The sequence below is a fragment of the Empidonax traillii genome, unplaced genomic scaffold, assembly GCF_003031625.1.
Source record: "Empidonax traillii isolate 1590-97213 ecotype Southwest subspecies unplaced genomic scaffold, ASM303162v1 scaffold502:size815047, whole genome shotgun sequence".
NCBI lineage: Eukaryota > Metazoa > Chordata > Aves > Passeriformes > Tyrannidae > Empidonax > Empidonax traillii.
Genome location: NW_020955695.1, coordinates 303,628 through 328,425, shown reverse-complemented (window position 1 = coordinate 328,425; position 24,798 = coordinate 303,628). Strand labels below are relative to the sequence as shown.

The 24,798-nt window shown below is 41.3% G+C and overlaps 1 protein-coding gene across 1 annotated transcript in view; it reads left to right on the top strand.

The window, feature by feature from the left end:
* The window catches only part of NOTCH2 (notch receptor 2), an 88,059-nt gene that overhangs the window by 33,262 nt on the left and 29,999 nt on the right, over nt 1-24,798 (top strand). The window contains exons 6-14 of the mRNA XM_027896586.1: nt 11,657-11,890; nt 12,730-12,885; nt 13,990-14,178; nt 15,358-15,471; nt 16,640-16,753; nt 20,017-20,250; nt 20,766-20,876; nt 22,526-22,718; nt 24,228-24,373. Of these exons, the coding sequence (XP_027752387.1) occupies nt 11,657-11,890; nt 12,730-12,885; nt 13,990-14,178; nt 15,358-15,471; nt 16,640-16,753; nt 20,017-20,250; nt 20,766-20,876; nt 22,526-22,718; nt 24,228-24,373 (1,491 nt within the window). The remainder of the gene's footprint in view (nt 1-11,656; nt 11,891-12,729; nt 12,886-13,989; nt 14,179-15,357; nt 15,472-16,639; nt 16,754-20,016; nt 20,251-20,765; nt 20,877-22,525; nt 22,719-24,227; nt 24,374-24,798) is intronic.

Sequence of the window (24,798 nt, the reverse complement as noted above, 5' to 3'; positions counted from 1 at the left end):
AGAAGAGGTGCAAGAAAACAGTACATGTTCAGCTTGGAAACATGAGGTCCTGAGGCAGAGCACAAAACAGGGAAGGCAGATAGGGAGGACTTCTGGAATAGTTGGGAGGGAGAGATGACTTTTTCAAGATTAAACTGCTCTTGGTGCTGACAGCAAAAAACTACAATAAAACATTGGTTATTCAGCAACAAGGAAACGTATAAGTGCAGGTCCATCCTTTGCACAAAGTGGGTTTATAACAAGTCTTCTCTAAGGTAAGTGAAAAGGGGAGAGCTGAGCAGACAACTCTTTTGGAGTCTGTCCTGATAAAGGTTACAGCCCAACAGTGTCAAACCCTGAGAACGAGCACTTCAGGAAATCAAAAGCATCCAGTAAGACCTTGAGGTTAGAGGACATTGTGTACTGCTCAAGAAAAAAAAAGACCTAAATACACATGTCTGTAAGTAAACTATGTTAAATTTTCTAAAAATACCTAAGAATGTTAATGTGCTGTCTTCGTAACAGTCTCTATTTTTGAATACTTGTCAACTAATTTTTAAACTAAGTTTAAGTTTGTCTGTTTGCAGTTTTAGTCTTCATTTAATCTTTGTGCTGTGAATGATGCTCTATTGTGTTTGTTAATCTGTGCTTCATGGCATAGAGAAACCAGTCCCATTCCTTGCTAGAAAAATCAAGAAACTGTACTGCATTCCATGAAGAAAAGTTTTGTGTAAAGTAATACTGAAGCATCCTTTACTGAAATAAAATCTGTTCCAATTCCTTTTGGTAACCATCTGCCTCTTGGCAGGTGGTAGGCTGGGCTACATAGTTATGCATTTTAAAAAGAAAAAAAAAAAAAAACAAAACTTTTTTTTTCTACTTGCTCCCACGTTTTGTGATGCTGTTTGCTTTCGGTCTTATTTCCTGCTCTTCAAACAGAGCTCACTGCTCCTTTTCTGTTGAAGTGCCTGCCTTCTCATTCTCAGTTTGCTGCTTTTTCCGGACAGATAAAGTCTTGCCTTTCAAAAACAATGAAGAAAAATTCCTGCTGTCACTAATGATTTTATCACCTTCAAGTTCTCGTATTTCATACAGTTACAGTGATCATCAACCTCGTGGATTTGTAACTGACAAGACACTCTTAGATGTTTGGGTGAAACTGCCCCAGACCTTTCCTGTTGCTGAATGTTAACTGATTGTTTGTTTAAGGATGACTTTATCCTGTCCCAGAGTAAGTCCTTTGTTAGAACCAGTGTTTGTGGGGTCCTTTCAAAGCACAGTGTTGCAGATGTGTAATGAAGCTCCACCTTTTCTTGGAAATGGACCTGGATGCTTTTATGTAAGACTGAAGTCTATTCCTCTGTGCGTGACAGGCCAGAGAATTTGGTGTACATGTGATTCGAGTCAAAACTAGCCAAAAATCCTAGCTTACTTCTGTGCCATGTGAAGACTCTGCTTTCTACTGCTGTTCTGCAGCAGTTAAACCAGCCTCATGGGCTCGCTGTGGTCTGAGGAGGAAGGTGTCTTTGCCTTCTCTCCCTGCTCCCAGCCACTCTTCCTTTCTCCTGAACTGACTCTGGTATTTTTCAGATTGTACCACTCTAACTCACTAATCTAGGAAAACATCCCGTCCAGCTGCTGGGTTTCTTTTTTTTTCCTCTTGCCTTTTTCTTTTTTTTTTTTTCTCTGGGATCAGGAATTAAAATTCACAGGGCAATCTCATGGGTGAGTGGATGCAGAGGAAGTGATGGCAGTCCAGGGCTGTAGAGTCATGTGGAAGGTTAGGATGTCCTTCCACAGCCACAGTGAAACCACCTGAGAATTTAAAGGATACTCAGTCATCCCAGACTACATTTCATCTAAAGAAACAAAGCTTTGTTTAAAATGCACCTGTTTATTCTGTTGATCTAACCTGTGCAGCTTCGGGTCAAGAAAGCTGACTTGACAATTTGCATACTAAAGTGATTAACAACAGAAAATGCTGTAAATGCTTTTGTTTCTCTTGGCCGAGAAGGACTCCTGCCTCACTGTAAAGTTTGCAGTATTTCAGAGGATCACCGTGGATCTGTGTTTGGCCCAAATCAAGTTTCAGGAACAATGCACAGCAGAGATTGATTTGCCTTTTTGCACAGTTCACTCCTGAAGTGCTGCATCAGAAGCTGTGGGATGAGTCTCTGGGTTCGGGGACACTTTGTGTCCGAACTCGAGGAGGTTTTGGAAGACCTGAACTGTAGTGCTTTAGTTGCAGGCTTGGCCTGCTTGCTACCTTTCATTCCTTGTGGCTGGGAGGGCGAGGCTCCCATGGCAGTTGTATTTATTTAGGCTTTGTTTTCCCCTGAAAAGAGGGCTCCAGTGAACTGTATATTTTAAAATCTTGGGCGACCTTTGTCTCAGGGGAAGCGCAGTGTGCTAACAGCTGACTCCACCAAAGAACTCCAGCGCTGGGAGGTAGCTTAAGCAGCAAATGTTTGTCTTGAGCAGAAAAGCTCTTCAGGCAGCAGGGCTGTGCTTTTTAATTAAAATAGCTGTTAGCTTGGTCATATGCTCTTACACATAGCACAAGGGTTACTTTTTCTGCAGAGCTTTAGGCAGGAATTTTCAACGCAGGGAGTTAAGGGTTCGATTCCTATTTAATTAGAGTAATATTTGCTCCCTACCTTGGTTTTCTTTGAAAATCCCAGCCTTAAACTCTGGGCAGACGTGACTTTTCTTTGCTAAGAAGGGAGGATAAACATCAAAAGGCTAATGTTTAACATTTTTATGCAAGTTCATATGCTCTGGTATTTTGTTTTTTAAAACTTTCTTTGCCAAATACCACTTCCCTCCCGCTTCTGTGTCACAAAGTATACTGTAGCCAGTCGTGTTAGCTTAGTGTTCAAAAAGTTACTGCCTTCCTGGAGTACTCCTCTCAAAATGTGGAGGAACTAACTCTGACAATAGGTGGCTTGGATTATAAATGTTGAACATGCCAACCTCCTAAGTCACTGAATATACATCCTTGCTATTCTCTTGAGGGTGTTGATTATGTGACAGCGCTGTTGGGGCCGTGCTCCTTCCCGATCCTGGTTGCGTTATCCTCGATGACGTCCCAAGACCTTTGTATTAGCTCGGGGAGGCTGGGTCACACTCCTGTGAGAAGTGCAGTCATCTTCCCCAGTGGTGTAGCAATGATCAGCTTTCTGGTGCTTTTCCAGGCTTTATTAAAAAGCATAGTGGCCTCTTTGGTACTGGCTGAGATGTGTCTGTGCCAAACTTGACGAGTTGACTGGTGTCACTACAGTAGTATCTCCGAGAGACAGCTCGGAAAGAGGCCAAGAGGGATTACGATTCTTTTTCTCCCTTCATGTTTGAACTGTCAGATACAAAGGGAGCAGGGAGCACGTGGAAGCCTCTGGAGGTGGCAGCTCTGAGTTTGTGAGTGTACAGATGGTTTGAAGAAGTATCAGACCCAGACTTTAGCCTGTATGTTGTTTGTTTCTCTTGTGGCACTTGATTCCAGTGTTGTGCACAGCAGATGGATTTCAGAGACATTAGAAGTTACACCCTTAGCCAGTACTTTATGTGATATGGATTCTGGAACACCTACCACAACCTCCTGTTTGTTTCATGCTGCTTTTCATTTCCCAACTGCAAGCCTTGTGTAGGAGGTAGCTGTAATAAAACACCTGAGGTGTTAACAACTGAACTGATCCGATGACAGAATGACAGCATCCAATTTAGACCACACTGCTGCTGCTTCTCTTGTGTCTTCAGTGGCTTTCCAGGTGGGGAAATAATTTTTGCAATCAAATGTGCCAAAGAATCTCTTGTAGAGGTGTCCTTTTCATGTGTTTGGCACTAAAACAAAATAGGCCAGACCCCTCTGGTGAGGCTGGCTTGGTGGATGTGTGCTATGAGACCAGACTAATATGTAACAGTTGCTTTATCTGCAGCAGACTTGTTCCTGGCAGTTTCTGTCCCTTCCCTTGTACTTAGAGTGAGATGATTTGTCTTTGGGTAATTAGTGAAGATGTGCTGCTGAGATAGCCTGATAATACGAAGCTCTCATTGTAAGTTTTGGCTCCAACTGTGGTGGTTTTTTTTTTTTTTTTTTTTTGCCTTGCAGATCGTTTCACTTGTTAGGTATTTCCCTGATTCACTGGGTTTTTCAGAGGAGGTAAAGAGAAGGACAAAACCAGGAGTACCTTGGTGATGTGTATTTCCTGTTGTTTACTTCTCTGTCCACAGTCACTTCACCTACCACCACCATATTAAATCAGTCTGTTATTAGCACATCGGTAATAATTTTTAATGAATCGTGTTCTGATAATTTGTATTATTGCCTCTGAAGAGCTCAGTCAGGACTGCCCTCACTACCCAGTAGTCTGTGGGGAGTAATTTAGGGCAGTATTTAATGGATCAGGCCGTGCATAAGTCTCTTAAAGCCCAGAGTTTTGTATTTGAGGGTTGTAAAATCCCTTGTAAAAGCCCATTAGTTCCACTACATGCTTCCCAGTGTGGTTATGAAATTAAACTCTTTTCTCCACCATATTAGTCTAAAATAAACACAGATGTTTACTCTGCTTTCTACAACTGTAGATTCATCTTCAGTTGTTCAAATTCTATATTAAGCTCTTAAAATTTATGGTATCTTGGATGGTATTTAACATTGCTCAAGATATAATTAGATCTATTAAAAACAAACCCAAAAACCTGACACCTGAGGTTTGGGAATGGCTGCTAGTGCTTTGCTGTTCTGGGAGAAAGATGCTGTGATGAGATCCTGGGGAAGGAGGATGTTTTTGAGAGTGTGATGCTTCTTTAGAAAAGAAGGGCAAAAATAGTTGGCTTCAGTCCTTTTTTCCAGGGAAACTACTGTAATACTTAAGCAGGGAGGACCTTTACTAAGCACATCATGCAACTGGGGGCAATTCTGGCAGATGTAAACAGTGTAGTCCATGGAATTCTGTGTGTGCCTGAAGCCATCCTTGGAGCTGAAAACATCAGTTGTATTGACTGGATTGCCTGCAGTGAGCTGTGGAGATGGCTGTGTGGGAGGGTCTGGAATTTGGATGTGATCTGGGTATCACAAGAGATCCCTTTTGGTGTTACGTGTTTATTGCTCTGGACATTTTGGCCTATATATAAAAGTGTTCCCTCCTTCAGAGAAGTTTGAAGTTCTCTGCTTTGAGATACCTTGTGTCAATAAAAGCACTCTATATATGCAATCAGATATTTTCTTTTTTGTACACTTTACCACGTGCTGTATCTTCCCAGCACTAACTCCTGTATTATACTTTCTACCAACTGCCTTTCTCCCTTTGTGGGTAGCAATTGCTTTGTAAATCTCTTAGGAAAGTCTCCTCTCCATCAGTGTGTCAGACTATGAACTCTCCCTCTCTTCAGTGTCTTTACTGAGAGGTGGTGGCTTCAACACTGCAGAATGTGTTCCAGACTGAAGCAGCGCCATCGCTGTTGCACAACAAGTGTTTGCATTAGTTATTCTTCCTTGTAGTCAAATGTCTGCTCAGTGATGTTTATTTTGTTGATTAAACCTCTGATTGAGCTGAGATCCCCACTGAATTGTTCCAGGGAAGCTGATGTTTCCTCAAGGAGTGCCTAACCTAAACCTTCTTCTGCAAGTCTGTTTACCTTTGTATTTTAGTTGACGTTTGTGCATCAAACCTTGTCTGCCGTTGCACTGCCCAGCAACCTCTCTCCGAAATCCCCTGGCTTCCTCTTGGGAAACATAAATGTTATTTTGCAAAAGATACCACTGCCTACTGTTCATCTTCTTCCAGGCCTTTAATTAGGCACTCTGGTGCCCGTGAGCATTAAATTCAACTGGGTTATTTCAGTGAATATGGATAATTCTGTGGGTTAAAGATTAAACTGAGTGTTTTTACAAATACACAGTTCAAAAACATGAGAGCTAAAGTATTTTTCATAAACACCATTTTCCCAGAAGCCCCGATGACTCCATGTGATTTTTCCTTTTCCTTTTGCTGAGGAAACTCACACAACAGCATGAGGAGACTGAGCTTTGACCTGATGGATCAATACACGTTGGGTTGCCCTGTCAATGCAGGTGGTTTTTCTTGTGTTAAAAGGCAGAACTGGACAGAGGAATGTCCTTTCCCAGCCGTTTGTAGTCTGCCAGGTGGCATCCTGAATATACACACGTGTGGTTAGAGAGGAGGAGAAACTGCCTGGTCCTCTGCAGTGTGGCACTGATGGCCTTCTGCCACTATTGGATTTGATCCTTTATACAAATACTGTTCCTTATCTCTTAGCCTGTTCTTGAGTCTTGATAAGATGCTTCACCTTCTCACTTAGTAGTCCTTTGAAACTTGGAGGAAAAAATATGAACAGTTCTAATGAGCCATGCTTTCTTTAGCTACACTGATTGTATTCAAAACTCATACAGCAATCTTTGGAATACTTTGTGAATTAAATTACTCTTTCAGAGAGTTTCTGCCTCGATCTGGTTTATAGTTCCCAAATAGCCCTTTCAGGAGAGACAGTGATCTTTTTCCTGTGTACTGGAGTGCTAGTCTGAGATAAGTGGCAAACTTCTAGTGAGCTACTGAGGGGATGGGGGTATAAACCTTCTTGAAACTTGATGCTCCTCTTCCAGTGAGTCTCTTAAGACCCTGATGACCAGTCTGTGATTCTCACTCAATTATTTTACCACTATCACGAAACCTGTAAAATATTCTGACTTCCAGTTCAGTTTGAGTCTGCTGCTGTGGCTGTTGTGATTTTGAGAGAAATGGGTCATTGCTGTCTCCTCCCAGCTCAGTTTTCAACAAACTATTATTTTCAAGGCATAAGAAGGTATTTTGACCCTTTGTCCCACTAAATGTTTTTAGTTATTAAACTGCATTAGATCTGCTCTCAGGAGCTTTAGCCTCTGGTACTCCAGCTGTGCATCAGCAGACTTTCCTGCTGGAGAGCTGTTAAGAGGCCAAGAAAGCTTCTCCTTTACAGAAAGTCTGTTCTACCAAGGATGAAGGCCTCTGATTGAACTGACTGAAGGTTCTGCATTCACCTGCAGGTTCAGTGCAGTTGGATTGGGGTTTTATGTAAACCCTCTATGGTTTGGTAGGATCAACTTTTGAACATGACTGGGTGCTGCTTCCCAGGGTGACTGTTTGGGTTTCTTGTTTGCTCAAGCTAATGTTCCTCTCTTTCAGTGTAGGATTGTACTCGTCTTGTGTGCTGCCTTAACTGTATAAATAAGACTTTATTTTTCTTTTTAACACAAAGACCTGTAAGAGACTGGGCTGGCTGTTTCTCATCAGTGATATCTGGTACAACTGCTTGAGGGGCCTTGAGCCACTGCGTCCTGTGTCTGCCTAAAGAGAACCTCCTGGAGTTCCTGTTCAGTTCCTGAGGGTCTGAAAATGGGAGTAATCAAAGCAGCAAAAGTCTGACTTACTCCATATGCCTTTTTTTTTTTTTTTTTTTTTTTATTCAGGGGAAATATGCAGGAAGTAACTTAGTTTCATAGTGGGCAAAAAGTACTAAGAGTTGAAGGCTGTTCCCTTTTTCTACTTCTAGTTTTCAATTTTGAAATACCGCATGGACTAGCTGTTTACTTTGTACAAGGTCACTTAGAACCTGAGTCGGCATTTTACTGATTTCCCAGGCTCTGCAAATATCAAGGTCAGGTTAGGTTTTTATTAGCTTCTTGGAGTAATTTGTTTTCTTGCTTGTTGTCTTTTATGTGTTTGTTTCTACATATCCATTAAAATGTTATAGTTAATGTATTGCACTTGCCTTTATTAGTTCCCCCTGTATTTACTATGTTTTGTTTAGAAACGTAATGGAAAGTAGCAAGAGCACAAGAAAAGAAATACCTACAGTTTGCAACTAGATGAACTAACTTCAGCTGAAGTGGTTGTGGCATTCAGAAGTCACTGGGGTTATGAAAATGTGTATTACACTGTACACTTCATACAATTCATAGTGGACTTTGCACTTGGAAGTTGAATTTCAGTTCTGTGAATGAAAGACTTGATTCTTCCTAAAACTCTTAACAAGCAGAAAAACAGCTTACCAACTATGTGGCTACAAATAAATATACTTAATTTTGTTACATTAAAGTCAAAGCAGCATCCCATGAGTAAACTGTCCCAGAGATCTTTTGTCCATTTGATTTTAAAGCTGACGGGGAGAAGTGTTGTGCAGAGTATTCATTGAGGATTTTTAGAATTAAATCCTGGTTTGTGTCCAGCACTGAAAGAGAGATTTCTGCCTCTGCCATAAAAAATCATTCTGCAATCCCAGACATTGTTGAAGACATAGGTCACTAACAACGGAAACGTCAAATCTTTTCTTTGCAGCACCTGCCCAAAGTGTTAATCAACTTTTCTCATTTGAAGTGTCTGCTGAGGGCAAATCAACTCTTTGGGGAGAATGAGAGTTTGTGGCCATTCCAAAAACCTGTGCTGTAAAGTTACAATATTGACCATTAATCCTATGCTGTTAACACCTAAATATTCAAGAATACCATGTAAGCAACCATAACTTCTCTGAAAACCCAAACCTCACCAAACCACCCAACCTAAAAAAGCCCTTTTGTTTTCTCCTTTGTGGGCTACAGAACACATGTCCAAACCACTCATGCCCCACTTCAGCAATTAGAGTTCAAGCATTCTCAGCCAATTCACCAACTCCAGTTAAGAAATGTGACCATCTTGGGCTTTAGCCTGGGATCTGTACTATTTCAAAACATAATTCCAAAAATCTTTCAAAAGACTACTGCCCTTACATTACCCGATGTTGGTGAACCTGAGTATTGTACATTTATTAATGTGGTTAGATTGATAGGCTTTACTTGCCTTATGTTGCTTTTAATTCATATACTCTACCCAGACATTGAGTCTTTACTTCAATTATAACTTCAATAAAGAATAAGATCTTTTCATTAAAATACTCAGTAGTAAAATACAACAGTTTAATAGCTCATTTATGCCTCTTAAGATATTGAATTTCCTCTGTTTTTAAAACAAACTGCATTAAGTTGGAGCTCTGTTTGATTCATATTCATAATTAAACACAAATATGATTGTGGTCTGGTAGCTGCAAAAGGAGTGTTAAAAGCTAAGTGAGGATCAGATTCAAGGAGCTCAGATGTGGTTTGTTTCTAAAATATGACTGAATTGCTCAAAGAAGTTTAAGCTCTGCTTTTTTCTTCTCTTCTGGAGACATTGATAGACCTTTTAGAAGTTCCTTTTAGTTTAGTTCTGCAGAAATATGGAGCAGCCTAGGACACGGGGTTATTGTAAGGACATCAGTGATGTCACTTGGTACTATCCTTTCTGGAATTGGAGACATAAAGTACTTTTATCAGTGTTTATCAGTAAGTAATGGTAAAAATAAAAGAGGTCCTAAGTTGGTATTATAGTAACATTTGGAATGGAAATGGAAAGTCAAAACCAAAGTTTGATAGTATATATGAAGGAGTAGTTTGCCCATCATGCTTTAATAAAACCCAAAAAGCCAAAACCCACACGCACCCACACTCGATCGCCCTCCCCAAAAGTCCATAGAAGGTTATATTTCAGGAGTTCTATTCAGCCAGTCACAAGGCAAGTGCTTTATTTTTTTTTGAGAGGCATTACAATCTGTGTGGCACCTTCAGCACTGAGACCCTCTTCACGCTGTAGTGACAGCAGTTTGAATTGGCTGCAGCTAAAAAGAGGATGTAAAGGCTGCTGCTGGCTGTGCTATGGATGAGTGTTTGTCAGAGAGTGTGTCCTTTGATCTGGGTTGGGCCCCCTCCAAGAAAAGAAGGAAAATCACTTTTGTAATAAGCAAATAACGTCTTGATTATTTTTATTATTTTTTTTTAAGAGGAAGTCGATTGTGTTGAGTTGCGAGATACGCGTGACTGCAGGGAACTGGCCCCAGCCAACTGACTCTTTTCAGTCTGGCCACTGATAAGCCAACCCTGAAAACTCATAAACAAACCACTTCTAGTATGACAAATGCACGGTTTGTTTCTTCATAATGCAGAGAGGTGTTTTACAGATAACGATACCAAGTGTTGGATTGCCCCCCACCCCAACTGTTTTACTAAGCAAACTGAGATTTGAAGATTAATTCTGAAAGCTCTATTGTAATTATTATTACTGTTCAAATTTTTTTTACGGTTTTAAAAGTGATAGAATTCTTGGTTTGAAGTAATCCTACTGCGAAAAGGAGCATAGGCACAGAACACAGTCAGTTGTGCAACTCATTTTTTTAATAATAGTTGTATTTCTTTGCCACTGAGTGAAAAAAAAAATCCAGGTCTCACAGGATCAAAGGCAAAGATTTATTTAAGTACTTTGAAAACATAAGAAATCATGATATGTATATAGTAGATGGAGATGGTTAAGACTGAACATTTTTAGATTCCTGCCAACAATGAATGTTTCAGTTCTGTGCATTGGAAGAGGGTATGTCTGTGTCTTGCCTCATTATTTCTGGTCCTTCAATAAACAAGGTCACTTAAGCAACACCTAATAATTATTTTTTAATTGGCAAACCTGAATAGGCTGGAGCCCAGACAGGGAAGATCTGTGCCTGCTCCTGAGTTTCTTATTCTTGGAATACAGGGGGAATTCCAGGCAATTGTAAGAATGCAGCTGATAGAGCAGCTGGAAAAGAGAAATGGGAGGATCTTGGTGGTAGCAGCACATTTACTAAAGAGACTGGACCCAAATAAGGGGAAGCTGCTGCAAACTGGTGAGGGAGGCGATGGTGTCAGCTGCAGGAGGGGGAAGGTCATCAAAAAAATCAAATCTTAGTCTCTGATAAAGGGCCATCTTCTGGTGCTGTGTGCATTGTATCAGTGTTTTAGGAAGGGTGGTAAAAGCAAGTTACCAAAAAGTGTGTGTGTGGGGGGGAAAACACAAGCTTTCAGTGCCAGGGAATTCTCAATGCAGCTGAAAGGGGAGAAATAGTTTATCAAGCAGAAGATTGTTGACTGTGACCATAGTCTGTGGTTGCACTTGTGCACCCATATGCCAGCCTGGGAAGAAATGAGCTGGTGCTTAGCCATGAGGTTTTATCTGTTCAAGGAACTCAAAATAAGAATGAATGATTTGAAACTTCACCTAAACAATTTCGGCTTCAAAGTAAACCATGCAACTTTAATCAAGAAGCTGAATAAGTGTTAAAACAAAATATTGATGCCAGTGGTAGGCTCTCCAGATTTTGATGTCAAAGCAAGATGGATTTCAGCAAATAAATACTTTATGCAGAGCTTTCTGTAGAAGTACCTGTAAAATTCAGTATCCCTTGAAAACTGTTTCATACTTAGTGGTCCATTAGTCCTTTTCCTTAAATCTCCCTGAGAGTGTATGTTTGTTTTCTTCTCTCTAATATCTCTAGTCATAAAAATATTTTTAGAGTAATTGTTTTGTTTCTGAATAAAAAGAAAGCAAAAAAAACCTCTCAAAAACCAAGTGTTTGTGGTTGTCTGCATACTACGTGGGGGAAGAAAAAAGGAGTATTTTAGGTAAACGAGTGTCAAAAATTTTTTACTCCCTCAAGTAATCTTCATTGAATAATTATATAGGAAAAAGTTAAGAAGTGAGAACCAATCTCGACTACAGCGTTTCCCTTGCTAATGTTGTCCATACAGGAACCTCCTTGAATCTGAGCGTCCAAACTTACATTAAACTTGTTTGTTTCTGTGCACCAGGCCAGTTCTGCACTGAAGACGTGGATGAATGCCAGCTCCAGCCCAATGCCTGTCAGAATGGAGGCACCTGCACCAACCACAACGGGGGCTATGCCTGTGTCTGTGTCAATGGCTGGAGCGGGGACGACTGCAGCAAGAACATCGACGACTGCTTCACTGCCTCCTGTGCCAACGGATCCACCTGCATCGACCGAGTGGCTTCCTTCTCCTGCATTTGTCCAGAGGGAAAGGCAGGTGAGCACAGAAAACTTGCACGAATCTGGTACTTAACAGACTGCACGTCCTGAAGTTTATGCATTTGTCCAAAGTGATGTGTTTATTTTACGTGTTCTGTGACCAAACCAGGAAGAACAAAAGGAGACGTGCTGTCCGTGAGGAAAGACCTATTAAACCCCTGTAGCTTAGGACAAAGTAGTGTTTGTATTAGGCTGGAAGACAAACTTATTATGGTTTAGATTGCAAGGAAAACAGATCTTTTTCTAGCCTTTAGCAGAACCTGTGTTTACCTGAGAAGTTGTGCATGAGGATGACTTTCTCTATGCCATTTATGGTAATTGTATGAGTCTAGAAGGCAAGCTTAGGTATTTTTGTATGAGTGTATGAGAATGTAGGCATCTTCACTGGTGCGGTGAAAAATTTGCTGGCTTAGGTTACGTAAAAAATACGTTTCCTAACTACTACCTGGAAATACAAGTGATCAGCATATCTGAACTAAGAAAGTAAGCTTCACGTGCACCTGTGTTTTCAGCTGTCAGAAGAATTATCGTGCTGGTTACAGAGAAGAGTTAGTTAAGTGCTGCAAGGAAGACATTTTGGTAACGGTCAGCCATTTTACTGCTCCAGAAGTGCTGGAGACACCTTTAAAGTCACAGAATCTGTATTTAAATATAACATTTTATAAGTGTGTGGTGAAATCCCCATGGTAGTCTATAGGCTGAAGCCTGTAACATACTGACTAAGCCTCTATCTTTGAGTTTCTATTCGAAATATGGGGACAGGGAATATGACAATGTAACATACAGTGTGACTGCTGTATCTCACTTTTTTTAATAAACTCTTGGATACTTCTCTAGGTCTCCTGTGCCACTTGGATGATGCCTGTGTTAGCAATCCGTGCCAGAAAGGTGCTCTGTGTGACACCAATCCTGTGAATGGAAACTACATCTGCACCTGTCCTCAAGGCCATAAGGGAGCAGACTGCACTGAGGATGTGGATGAATGTGCAATGGGTGAGTTTGCTCTGTGTGAGCACACGCACAAGGAGCTGAGTCGTTTACTTTGTGAACTAAGAGACGAGCAAGAATACACATTTTGTCAAGGCTTCTCAATGTAATTGTGACTCCTTTCCTGCTCTCTGCCTTTCATTTCAGTGTCTTTAGATGAGTTTTAAATCTTGTGTGAGACTTAGGGCAGAGGGCTGAGTCAGAATAGTTGTCCGTGTCTGAACTGTTAGCCTCTAGAATATGAAAAACAATGAGATGCTTAACCATTCTTCATTGTGCAAGAGGGCTTTAGCATTGTGAGAGGAGTGCATGCAAACAGATGTGATAATTAAGCTGTCCCTTAGAACTGCAGGGTACAATGAAAGCACCGCAGTTCGTGTGGGAGCTGTTGTAGCTACAGCCTCGATAGAAATATATCAAGGCTGTTTGACAGCCAGAACATGGCTGGATCTTTTGAGTGCCTTCCAAGACTGGTGACCACGAGGGCTTTTAAAGCTGTAGTTCTCTGATAGCATGCTGTTGTGTTGTTTTTAGGATTAACTGGACTCTTACAGACTTATTTACAGTTTTGTGAGTGCTCGTTCATGCTTCTAGAGTGTGAGGCGTGAAGGTAATACCTAACCAGCATTCATGCAAGTGCTGGAAAGAAGCACTTCTTTGAATTTCGTTCCTCAGTCTGCCTTGGACAAGAGCGCAGTTTCTTTTTGAAAACGCACAATGGACAAGTTTGCTGGTTTTGTGGCTGTGGCGGCATCTTTTCAGCCTTGGGAGTAAATGCAAAAGATGATCTAGAGATAAGGCCTTGAAAGCATCATTAATTCTCTAAACCCTGCTAGTTGATGCCCTTGTCTTGAGAACTGTCATTAGTAATATGGACCAGAGTTGCTTCTTTGGTCCATTGGCAGTGACAACAATCCTGACAGGAAAGAAACTGGTGTGTGTTTTTGTCAGTCACAGCAGCCTTTCCCCAGGAGGATGAGCAGTCTGTCCCCACTATTACTTGACAGAAAGGAATGACCACTGGAAAAGACCGTGACTAATAAAGAATGCTGCGGCTTTCCTGCTCTGAGGAGAGGTTTTGACACACACATTTATGTATCCCTCTTGCAGCAAACAGCAATCCGTGTGAACATGCTGGAAAATGCGTCAACACAGAAGGCTCTTTCCACTGTGAGTGTTTGAAGGGGTACACAGGACCTCGCTGTGAAATGGACATCAATGAGTGCCACTCAAATCCGTGCCAAAACGATGCCACCTGCCTGGATAAAATCGGAGGATTCACATGTCTCTGTATGCCAGGTGAGGGGAGTTTCTGAACAAGATGGGGCCCCCAACAAAGGAAGAAACCAGAAGGCAGAGCACAGCAAGGGTTGCCAGCTCTGCTCTGCTGAGGTGGAACACAAAGCTGCAAAGGGGTGAGGCTGAATGAAACAGTGAGAGAGAGAGAGAGAGAGAGAGCTTGCTGTGGCAGCACCAGCCAGGAGGACTTGGCATTTGTGTGTGGGAGGGAGAAAGCAATTAGAGGACTGAGAAAGAAACCAATCTCTCCATCAGCAGAGGAAGTTAGCTTTCTGAGCTGGAGTATGTGAGAACGTTTTTGTTACTGTACCTGCTTAAGTGCATGTGCGGAAAACTTAACCTTTGTGAAAGCAAAGCAGGTGCAAACTTGAAAAGAGTGACTGTGGTTTAAGGTATGCATATGATGATCGAGGATAGTAGTGTTCGGGTTATTTGCTTAAAATACCTCAAATGATGTAAGCTCCCAGTGACCTGAGGGAATAACTGTAAAGAAAGTTACTTGCTTGAAATCGTGCTTGTAAAATTTGGATGGTCAGCATACCAGTGATTAATGTAGTCTGCAATTTTACTCTCTTATAGAAAGTGGTAAAAAAAGAAAAAGAATGCAAGTTGACAGTTGCACATTCTTGTAAAATACAATGAAAGAATTGTGACCCCTGCAGGTGATCAGCTGATACCATGGCAACTACAATGAGTTTTTAATTAATATATAACCTGTTTTGAAGGGTGGAACTCTAGTCATGAGAATGTCACCTCTCCTAAAGTTTTTCTTGTACCCTGCCATTAGCTAAAAATCCTTGAGCTAAAATAATCTGCTATGTTTGGTTTTTTACCTTATATTGGTATAGGGTAATATATTATCAATGTCTTTCAAAGTATTAAACCATAACACCTTCTCCTCAAGTGGAAGAAAATATTAGATGTGAATTCAGCACAAACTTCTTTTGCCACTGATTAAATGAACATCTTCAGCAACAGTGAAAAATACACTTCAGCATCCCTTTGTAACCTCTGGTGCAATGATTTAACATCTGGTGTAAATTCTTACCTCATAGGTTCTGTCCAAACTGCAGACTTTCAGTGAAACTAGGGTTAGACTTTCAGCATAAGAGGCACTTTCAAGGGCACTTCCTAGGACCTTCACTCACCTCTTCTGATTCATTTCAATTTTTTTAACAGGTTTTAAAGGTGTTCACTGTGAAGAAGATATTGATGAGTGTCTAAGTAATCCCTGTGTGAACAATGGAGAGTGTCTTGATAAAGTCAACCGCTTCCAGTGTGTCTGTCCTCCTGGTAAGTTCTTACTTCTGGAAGCTTTTCCTGCTTCACCCTACCAAGAACTGCACAGATGTTGTGAGTGATACATTTCTTGTGGGGTTCTGTTGTCTTAGGGCACCAGCATCTGTTTGAATGAGTGAGTTGCAATGGTTAGTAAATGAGAATAGTGATGTATTGGTTGCAATAGTATTGTGCCTGTAACTGGGTTAAGTGTTGAGAAACCTACAGTTGTACACTCATCTAAAAGAGTAGTTGGCAGCGTGACCTTCTGTTATTGTGGAAACCGTAGTGAGATTCTCAACACATTTTAAAGATCAGACCCTCTGCATGCTTTTTGTCTTCTGAGGTTTTTAGGCAGAGGCCAGTTTTGCATCACAAGAGTTTATGCCGCTTGCTTGAGGAGGGAGTGCATTGGGCTCCACTAGAAAAGGAAAAATGCTGAGCTGAGGGATCAATGTTAGCTGTAGGGTGAACATCACTTGTTTTCTTGATGGCTTACAAAAAGTTTTAAGTTCAGAATATGTATGACAAAAGCCTATCCTGTATCCCTTCTTATTGGCTAATGATGTTCTGGCTCCTCCTTTGGTTCCTTCCTCCAAGAAGCATTCCTGAAGATTTTAATTTTTCTCTTGAAGTGACTAAGGATCTGCATCATCTGACATAGCCTGTCGATACTTTGTTAACTAATTCAGGAAGTGTACTGAAAGTTCCAGTGCTGTATCATACCACATTCCATACAGCTGTGGCAATTCTGGTCTGAAGGCTCTAGTGATGTATGCACTGTTGTTTTATTTTTAGCTGCTTGCTTTGATTACTTGAAGGTTTTTTATTGGTGGGCTCTCAGTTGTACAGGCAGGGCATACTGTCCAGTGGTGGGCACCACCACTTGTGCTCCATCTGCTTTATTTCTGTTTGACTTGTCTGTCTCAGCTGTCTCAGCTTGCAGGATGAGGCTCCTTTGACCTGGGGGACAGAAACTACAGTTTGGCTGGTGGTTTGGGTGAGGAACCAGTCCACCAGGGCGTGGTGTGTGTGCTTAATGATGCAATTGAATTTAGATTTGCTGAGCTTATGTTTGAGTGGTTTTAAGGATTAGCTAACAAATAATTCCTGACGGTGCAGTTGTCTAGATGAACTACTTCAAATGACTTCCCGGATTTTCATCTTCTTTTCTGCCTTTCAGGATTCAGTGGTGCCGTGTGTCAGATTGACATAGATGATTGCTCCAGCACGCCGTGTCTCAATGGAGCCAAATGCATCGACCATCCCAATGGCTACGAGTGCCAGTGTGCCACAGGTTAGTCTTGTGTTCAGAGCCCCTGGACTGGAGATCACATGTAACCTAAATACATAAAGGGGTGGCCCAAGTGTCAGCACTTTTTCTTTCTTTCTCTGAAATACTGGTTGTTTGTTGTGAGGCTTTGTCTGCTCCTTTGCACAGAGAAAAGTATTTAAGTGCAGGAAGCTTGTTACTTGTGATAGTTAAGTTCTCAATCAATGTTCTGGCCTCCCTCTTTTACCCTCATCTTTTACTTCCCAGAAGATGACAACTTCTTCTGTATTTACTGTGGAATCCACACGAGGAAAAGCAGCAGTGTGAAGCCTTTTATCTGTGGTTTACCTTTCTTTCTTCCAAGTCAGATTATATAGTTGAAGAGCAAGAGATTGATAAAGCAGTGATACTGTGTATTCTGATTTCTGTTACATCAGGTTATTTTATGTCAAAGGAGTAAGACTGAAACGCAGTAGCAGTTGTGACCACACAGTATCTGCCTGCCAGAGTGTAGCTAAAATGATTTGTCAAGTATCACACAGCAGTTTTGATAGAGCTGTGGATGGAACTCAGGTGGGGTTTTTTGAATACCTTTACAGCTTGGTTAATTACATCTTTAGAAGCGTCAGGTTTAATGATAGGATTTTCTTATCTTTGAGCCTCCAGGGGTGATGTAGATATATTTTTATCTTAATTTTTACATCTGGTCAAATGAGAGGGTTCAGAGCTGTTATACTCTAGTTCTCAGTAAGGAACTACTTTTGGTTGCTTTTAATGGTGCCTGATACATTGCTTGTGCTTCAAAAGCCTTGGCTTTAGCTCTTCCATTAAGGAAGGAGCTGAACAATTCATGGAGCTACCTTTGTCCCAGAAATGTGCTGTTAGGTTGGCTAGATTTATGTGTAATTTTTCTCATTTTGAGTCGTTCCAATAATCAAACTGTTAAGGTGAATTTGACTTCATTAATCTATTCTGCCCTGTACAGAATGTAGCAGAGATTAGCCTAAAAATAGCCTGTCTTTTCACACACACTCTCCACCATTCCCAAATGCCTGAAGAAGCATTAAACATGTTGAAAGAAGCAGAATGCAGTAGTTCAGGAGAGGAATAATTATTGTGGTCAGAATTTTCCTTTTGGTTACTGCATGTGACAGACTAAGCTGACACTTGCAAAAAGAAGGAAAAGCTCAAATCTTCACCAAACCTGGAAACTGTCTTAGAAATTCTTTCTTAAGCTGTTGTGTGGTCTGGTTGCTTTTATTCACTGAGAGTGCAGAGCTTATCAGGCCTAGGAGGGTTTTGGGTGATGTAGTGTTGGACAATGTGGAGAGATGTGCCTTGAAAAGCAGGTTCTGAATTTGGCACTAAAACTGCTTAAACCACCTCAGTACAGAAATTCTAGATTTTCCAGATGAGGAGGGAAGACAGCTTCTTCCACGAAGGCAAGTGCTGTATGGAGTATTTTCAAGGAACAGGCTGAAAGCAACCAAATGTATGTTACTGAAGCAGCACCACTTAGTAAAATGCCTGGTTAAATCTTTGACTGAAAATGGAAGAGGGACTCTGTACTAGAGCTTTCTTCCATCGTGTATGAGGGATTCTTATGTTCTATATTCGAGTGGATTTTCCTAGCCTAACTCTTGTCTGCAAAGAGGGAAGTCTTACCTCAGTAAGGTATGTTCAATTAAGAGATCCAGAAATATATCTGATCTATAAGTGGTTCAGTTGAGCTACAATAGGAGGCAAGGTAGTAATTTTTGAACAAATGTATGCTAAGTATTATATTTAATATTGACAGCCTTCTATAAGACTGAAATGCGGAATTCATCATTGGGGCAGGTCAGTTACTGGAAAATAATGTTTGAGTATGTTCTTGCTCTGTTAATCTCATAATATGAGTGATATGTGTTCCCTGAATGGTAATCGCCAGCTGCCGACGTGATTGAAAACTGCAAAATGTTTGGCCAAATGCTGTACAGATAGCTCTATTTACTGCTTGCTTTTTGTCTTTTCTTTCCCTTCTGGCATTATTCCACTTCTCCTTCCCAGTGGTAGATCATGGCTTTTCTTTTCTTGAGTTGTCTTAGGTCTTTCCTCTTTTATTTGCCTCTGCCCTCTTTTTTTTTTTTTTTTCCCCCTTGCCACCGTTTGTCCCCTTATCGGTTTGTTTTTCTTCCTTCCCTAACATCTTTTTATATCCATCTCTCTAATTAGCTTCCCTTCCCTCTCCCCACCTACTTCCACACCCATTCATCCATGCATACGTTCGCAGAACTTGGAAATGTTAGCCGTCACCTGGTATGTTTGACCACAGAAATAACCACAAACCTGTATGAAAAATGGGGAGCCTGTTATCCACTTATAATACTCAGGTGAGAATCACTCTTCAGCTGTTGAAATTCCCTGCAGCTTGGTTTGTATCAGACCCCAATCAATGTCTTGAAATTTGAAGTTCTACCTTCCAAATCTATCTTCCAAGCTGCTTGGAAGAGGTAGCAGGAGCTGTTGGTCCAAAATCTCAGCTCTGACAACCATTTATTTTAAATTGTCCCTGTTTCGTATAGCTCTGTCCCATTACAGAAAACAGGGCTCTTGAGGGAGTTGTTTGTTGCTCTTACCTTCCTAAACTGTTGTTTCAGCCCTGTTTGTGAATAGATTCTGTCCTTCTCTGTTGCTCAGGATGTTTCCCAGCTGAAGCAGAATGAAACAGGCCAAATTGCTGCTTGTTTCATTGCTCTTAACTGAAGAGGTTGCATGCAGCCCTTAATAAATTTGCAGTTGGTGCTTGATTGCAGTTACTGAAAGGTTTTCCAATGAGATGGAAAAGAAAATTTTTTATAAGCAGAACTGCAGAAGCTTTGACATGAACCAAGGGAGTTCCCTTTGGAAGGCTTCAGCAGCATCTTCATTCTAACAAGGTCAACCCCCCTCTGTCCCCCTGTTATTGCGTAGGAAATAATGACAGGAGCCTGCCTTCAGATAGTTTATACTGATACAGTAAATACTCAGATTTACATGTTTCCTCTGATGGCTACTGTTCCAAATAAACTGAAGGTGACCTCTTCCAATGCCAGGATTCTCCATGCATGGTGTTGTTTTGTAGTGCTGTGAACAGTGGAGAGTGTTGTTTTCCAGGGCTGGAAATGCAGTTGAGGTGCCCAGTCACCCTTTGTGCTCTCTGCCACTTTGCTGATTCTTGATATGATTCTTTCTATATCTGCATTATATTCACTGCAGCACCGTACCACTTAACTCCTTCCTTACTCCTGTCCATCGTTTTTCCTCAGGTTTTACTGGCCTTCTGTGCGAGGAGAACATCAACAACTGTGATCCCGATCCTTGCCACCACGGGGAATGCCAGGACGGAATCGATTCCTACACGTGTGTGTGCAATCCTGGCTACATGGGTGCCATATGCAGCGAGCAGATAGATGAGTGCCACAGCAATCCCTGCCTCCACCAAGGGCGCTGCATTGATCTGGTGAACGGCTACCAGTGCAACTGCTTGCTGGGCACTTCAGGTACGTAAATGCACAAAATGGGAGGGGGTGGATTGTAACAGAAATCAAGCATTTAATAGTTTCTTACGTGTGCTCCGGCGTGTGCTGGATTTGCAGACAGAGATAGGCTTTTGGTGTGAGAGTGTCATTTTCACGTTACTTTTCCTTGATGAATTTTGGTGTGTTCGTGTGGATTGCCTAACCCTCACTGGTACTGCAACTGGCCTTCAGGAATTTACTTCCTCTTTACTCCAAAAATTCAAGCATGCAGAAAAAACAGGCATAGTGTTCAAAATGGTTTATTCCTTTGTTTAAACATTTAGTACAAATTCAGGGTCATAGTCAGTCAGTACCCCGTGACTCAGGTGACGCTCCTTGGTGTTGCAGTGCTTCTGCATCATCACCTATTTAAGTTGCCCCAGTGCATGTGTAACTTTCAAGCAGTTGGGATTCCTAATTTGGCTTTTTCTGGGAAATAGTTTCCTTGCCTTCTTTGTTTGCCTTATTCCTCGAACATTTTTTTTTTTTCCCCCTAGGAGTAAACTGTGAAAATAACTTTGATGACTGTGCAAGTAACCCATGCATCCACGGGGACTGTATTGATGGCATTAATCGCTACAACTGTGCCTGCAAACCTGGATTTACAGGTAAATTCAGCTCCCCAGTAGCTTTGAATTGTTTTGAAGATGGTTATCCGAGTAGCCAGGGAAGCTGTTCTTTGCATACTGACTGCAAGGTTTTCAGTTAGTATTTCGGTAAGTCCTTCTAATCTTTGAATCTCAGCGTCTTACATTACAGCAAGTTCTACCGAGCAGAAAAATGGCTTAATCTGTGCTGTGAAATGCCATTCTTGTTAGGTAATTACGTCCAATTCACGGTTCTTGGTTTTATAACAAATAAACCCATGTGACTTTGGTTTAATATTTACAGCATCTTTCCAGGGACAGAGAGATTGTGGACAATAGAGAGAGGTGTTTGATTAGACACTACCTTGGGCTTTGACCATCAACTGTATTTCTCTTTCTGTGAAATCATAGCATTAACTCAGTGTTCTATTGAGCTGCTCTCCACTCTGAAGTCTCCAGATGAATAACCTGATTTTTTTCAGTACTTCTCTTTCATTGTGTGGTCTGTTCTATTTCCTTTTTAAATTACATGATTTATCTGATACAGTAAAAGCAGGGTTGAAAAAAAGAAGCAGTTAGGCATTTTTGGATCCGTGCTTAAAACTGTAAGACTAAATCAGGACTATTTCTGACTACTACACCACATCTCAGTACTTCGGGTTTTGAGCCATGTAGGGTAATATGCTTATAAAGTAACTGTTGTGAGGCAGTTGGTACTGTTTATAACAGTTTTCTAATCATGTTTATTACTGAATGATTCTAATTAGAATAGATCTGAAATGCATTAGAAATAGCACTAAAAGGTTTCATGTGTCTTGTGCTTTTTCTCTTGGTGTCTTTCTAGACTTCTGATGCTCCTTCCTTCCTTCCTTCCTTCCTTCCTTTGGCTTTGGCATGGTGGTACTCTCTGGTCCCCAGAACAGGAAGAACTCATGCCTTTCACTCTTGTTTGTTGCTGGCATACCATATTTGTTACCCTGCTGGGCTTCTTACTGTTACGCTGTTAAAATGATTCAATAAAATGATGAATTGGCATATTCCAGGGTTTTAAAGAGCTGGCATGTGTGGGGTCTTGTTACTTTGTCCTTTCCTTATGTTAAAAATGCTTTCAACTTACCACAGCGTTCACTTTGTTTAGCTTTCCAGCTTCACAAGACCTTTTGGTCACTGCTTCGAAGATCTTGCAGTTGTAATCAGAGGCAGGCAAAACAGGAAATGGTGTTTTTCAGAGCCCCTTTTGCTCAATAAACCACAAGAACTGTATTTACAGCAGACAGTTTGGCAGTATTGGTTATTCAAAGGGTAGTTACTTCAAAGCAGAAGAGCAGGGCTATGACAAGTGGAGCTCAAGAGGTTTGTTGCAAGCATGATGCGGTTGAGTGATTTTTTTGCTTCCCTAATCGATATTAACCAATGATTTTTGGTGGAATTCTGTTGAGGTTCTTGAATGGTTTGTAAATACTTGTTGAGTCTTAAGTGCTGTTTTCCAGGCGCAGAGAAGTGCTGCATCTTTCAGAAATGCTTCCCTTGGCTTGAGTGGAAGCACGGAGGCACGCAAGCTCTGTCCTGCTGCGTTGTCTTCCCTGAGCTGTGTCTCAGGGTGTCTTCTTGCAGACGTGCAAAGCAAATACTTAGTAAGCATTTGGTTGATTGTTTTTTTTTTTTCCTAGGCCCACGTTGTAACGTGGACATCGATGAATGCACGTCCAGCCCTTGCCATAACGGTGGAACGTGTATAAACGAAGTGAATGGCTTTCGGTGTGTGTGCCCCGAGGGTTACCACCACCCCCACTGCCAGTCACAGGCAGATGGATGTCTGAGCAACCCCTGTGTGCATGGCAACTGCACACATATTGCTACTGGGTAAGTACTCATTAAACTTACCTGCTGCCTTCTCTGTTGATTATTTCTTGCTTCGCCCAGAGCTTCATCTTGACTTGAGGTTTCTGGTTTTTCTTAGATTAGAATCCATATTTATCTGCTGTCCATGACATAAAGGCAGTAAGGTGTAGACCTTCAGTCACCAGCTGCAGTCTGGTGTTTCAACATAGATTTTTTCTGTCCTGCCTTGTATTCTTTGCTGGTTTTGCATGGGTATGTAGGGCAGGGTGGACTGCCACCATCTGAAGGGAGGGTTTGGTGACTCAGATGAGTGAACGCAATTGAAATAATGTTTCAAATTAAATCTCTGGAAAGCAGCAGCTATCTATTCTATCAAACCCCAAAATGCCGAGCATGGAGACTCTCTTTGTTGCCTACTGCTGTTCTTGATACCAAATACTTTATTAAGGAACAATCTGACAACTTTTGCACTAGGAGATAGAGAGATATTTGACTTAGCACAGCTTGTCCAAGGCTGAGATTTTGTCAGCTTTACTCTTTACTCAGCTTTGCTCAGCTTTACTTTTGTTGTGTGCCTGGAAGAAGGAAGAAAAGCTCTCTCTGGCTATTTTGATAGCAGTAGTTGCTTCTGAATCTTCCCATCCAGGAAGACCAAATGTTGATTTCAGGAGACCTAAATCAGACCTCTTCTTGGTAATGCTAAGTCTGGGAGCACAGGACGTGTGGAGACAGCAGTTTTGGGGAGGTTTTGTTTGTAAAAGTTCTCAACTGTACGTGAAGTAGCTGTGTGTCCCAAATGTGTGTTGTGTCCCGGGAAGTGTTGTCAGCACTTGGGCAAGGAAGTAATTTACCACTGTGGGTAGGTCGGTAGGGGAAGATTCAGCACTTTCCTGGCAGCTGGCAGGAAAGCTGCCTTTATTGCAGATTCAGCCTCTGTGTAGGTTTGGGAAACAAATGTTTTGGTTCACCTTGTCTGTCATCTGTCACATTTTTTGCCCACGTTCACCCTACACTGTGTGCCAGATAAAAGAAGTCCTGCTTGCAGGACAGGGAGAGAGGACAGTGTGTGTTGCATGGCCTGAGTCCAGGGTGATTCACCAAGTCCTTGGTTCTACGTCATATGGGTGGAGAGTGCTCTACTTCAGATTTTGAAACGTGATGGAGAAGATTGCTCCCAGCCAGCTGTTGTATTAAATCAGTCTAGTTATCTTTGGAACCTATTGTTCCCCTGCACTTTTTTGTTTTAATCTTTTTTTGTTTTCTGTCTTTGTTTGAATATGTTGAGATGGTCTTATCAAAGCAGAAACGTATTGCTGGTTGACTGAGCGCTTTGTGAGAACTGTAATGGAGGGAAGTGTGGTTTTAAGGGAGGGTTTATTTTCTGTATTTTCAAAACTGTACAGCTGGGGTAAGCAACCCAAATGTAATTTAGGGGTCTTCTACTTTTCTCTCTAAAACTAGTCTGCAGGAGAAACTGGTGGAGGAGTTATTTCAGAATGCTCTAAAATTACTGCTGTTTTGCCTTCCAAGGTACAAGTGTGTCTGTGACCCAGGCTGGATAGGAGATTACTGTTCCACAGAAGGGAATGAATGTAAATCAAACCCATGCCAGAACGGAGGAACTTGTGAAGATCTGTTGAATGGATATAGATGTAACTGCAGGAAAGGATTCAAAGGTGAAAATTCAGAGAAAATGTGATCGCTTTTTATTAAACTTCATGGAAATAGGGATCAAGACAGAAAATGCTGTGTCTGTGTGAAGTTAAGTTAGTTCACATAGACATGATACAGTAGTAAAATACTTAGTAAGATCATATGTAAGCCTTGTTTGGACTCATTAAGAAATGTCCTGTTGGAAGCTTAGCTTAATTTTCTTTGCAAATTAAGAAAATTATATAAATTCACTGGGAATTGGAGGGGCATTAAACTTAATGTTACCATGTCTGCTGTGTGCACTGAGCCCATGAGGAGTGCTCTGCTCTCCTTTTCCCTCTGCTGAGATTTTTCAAATGTGGCAGTGCTGGCAATGTGTCCACTGCTGTGTGGGATAAACATGCAAGTTACAATCTCTTTGTTCATTCTTCCAAGCAGCGCCAAGCTC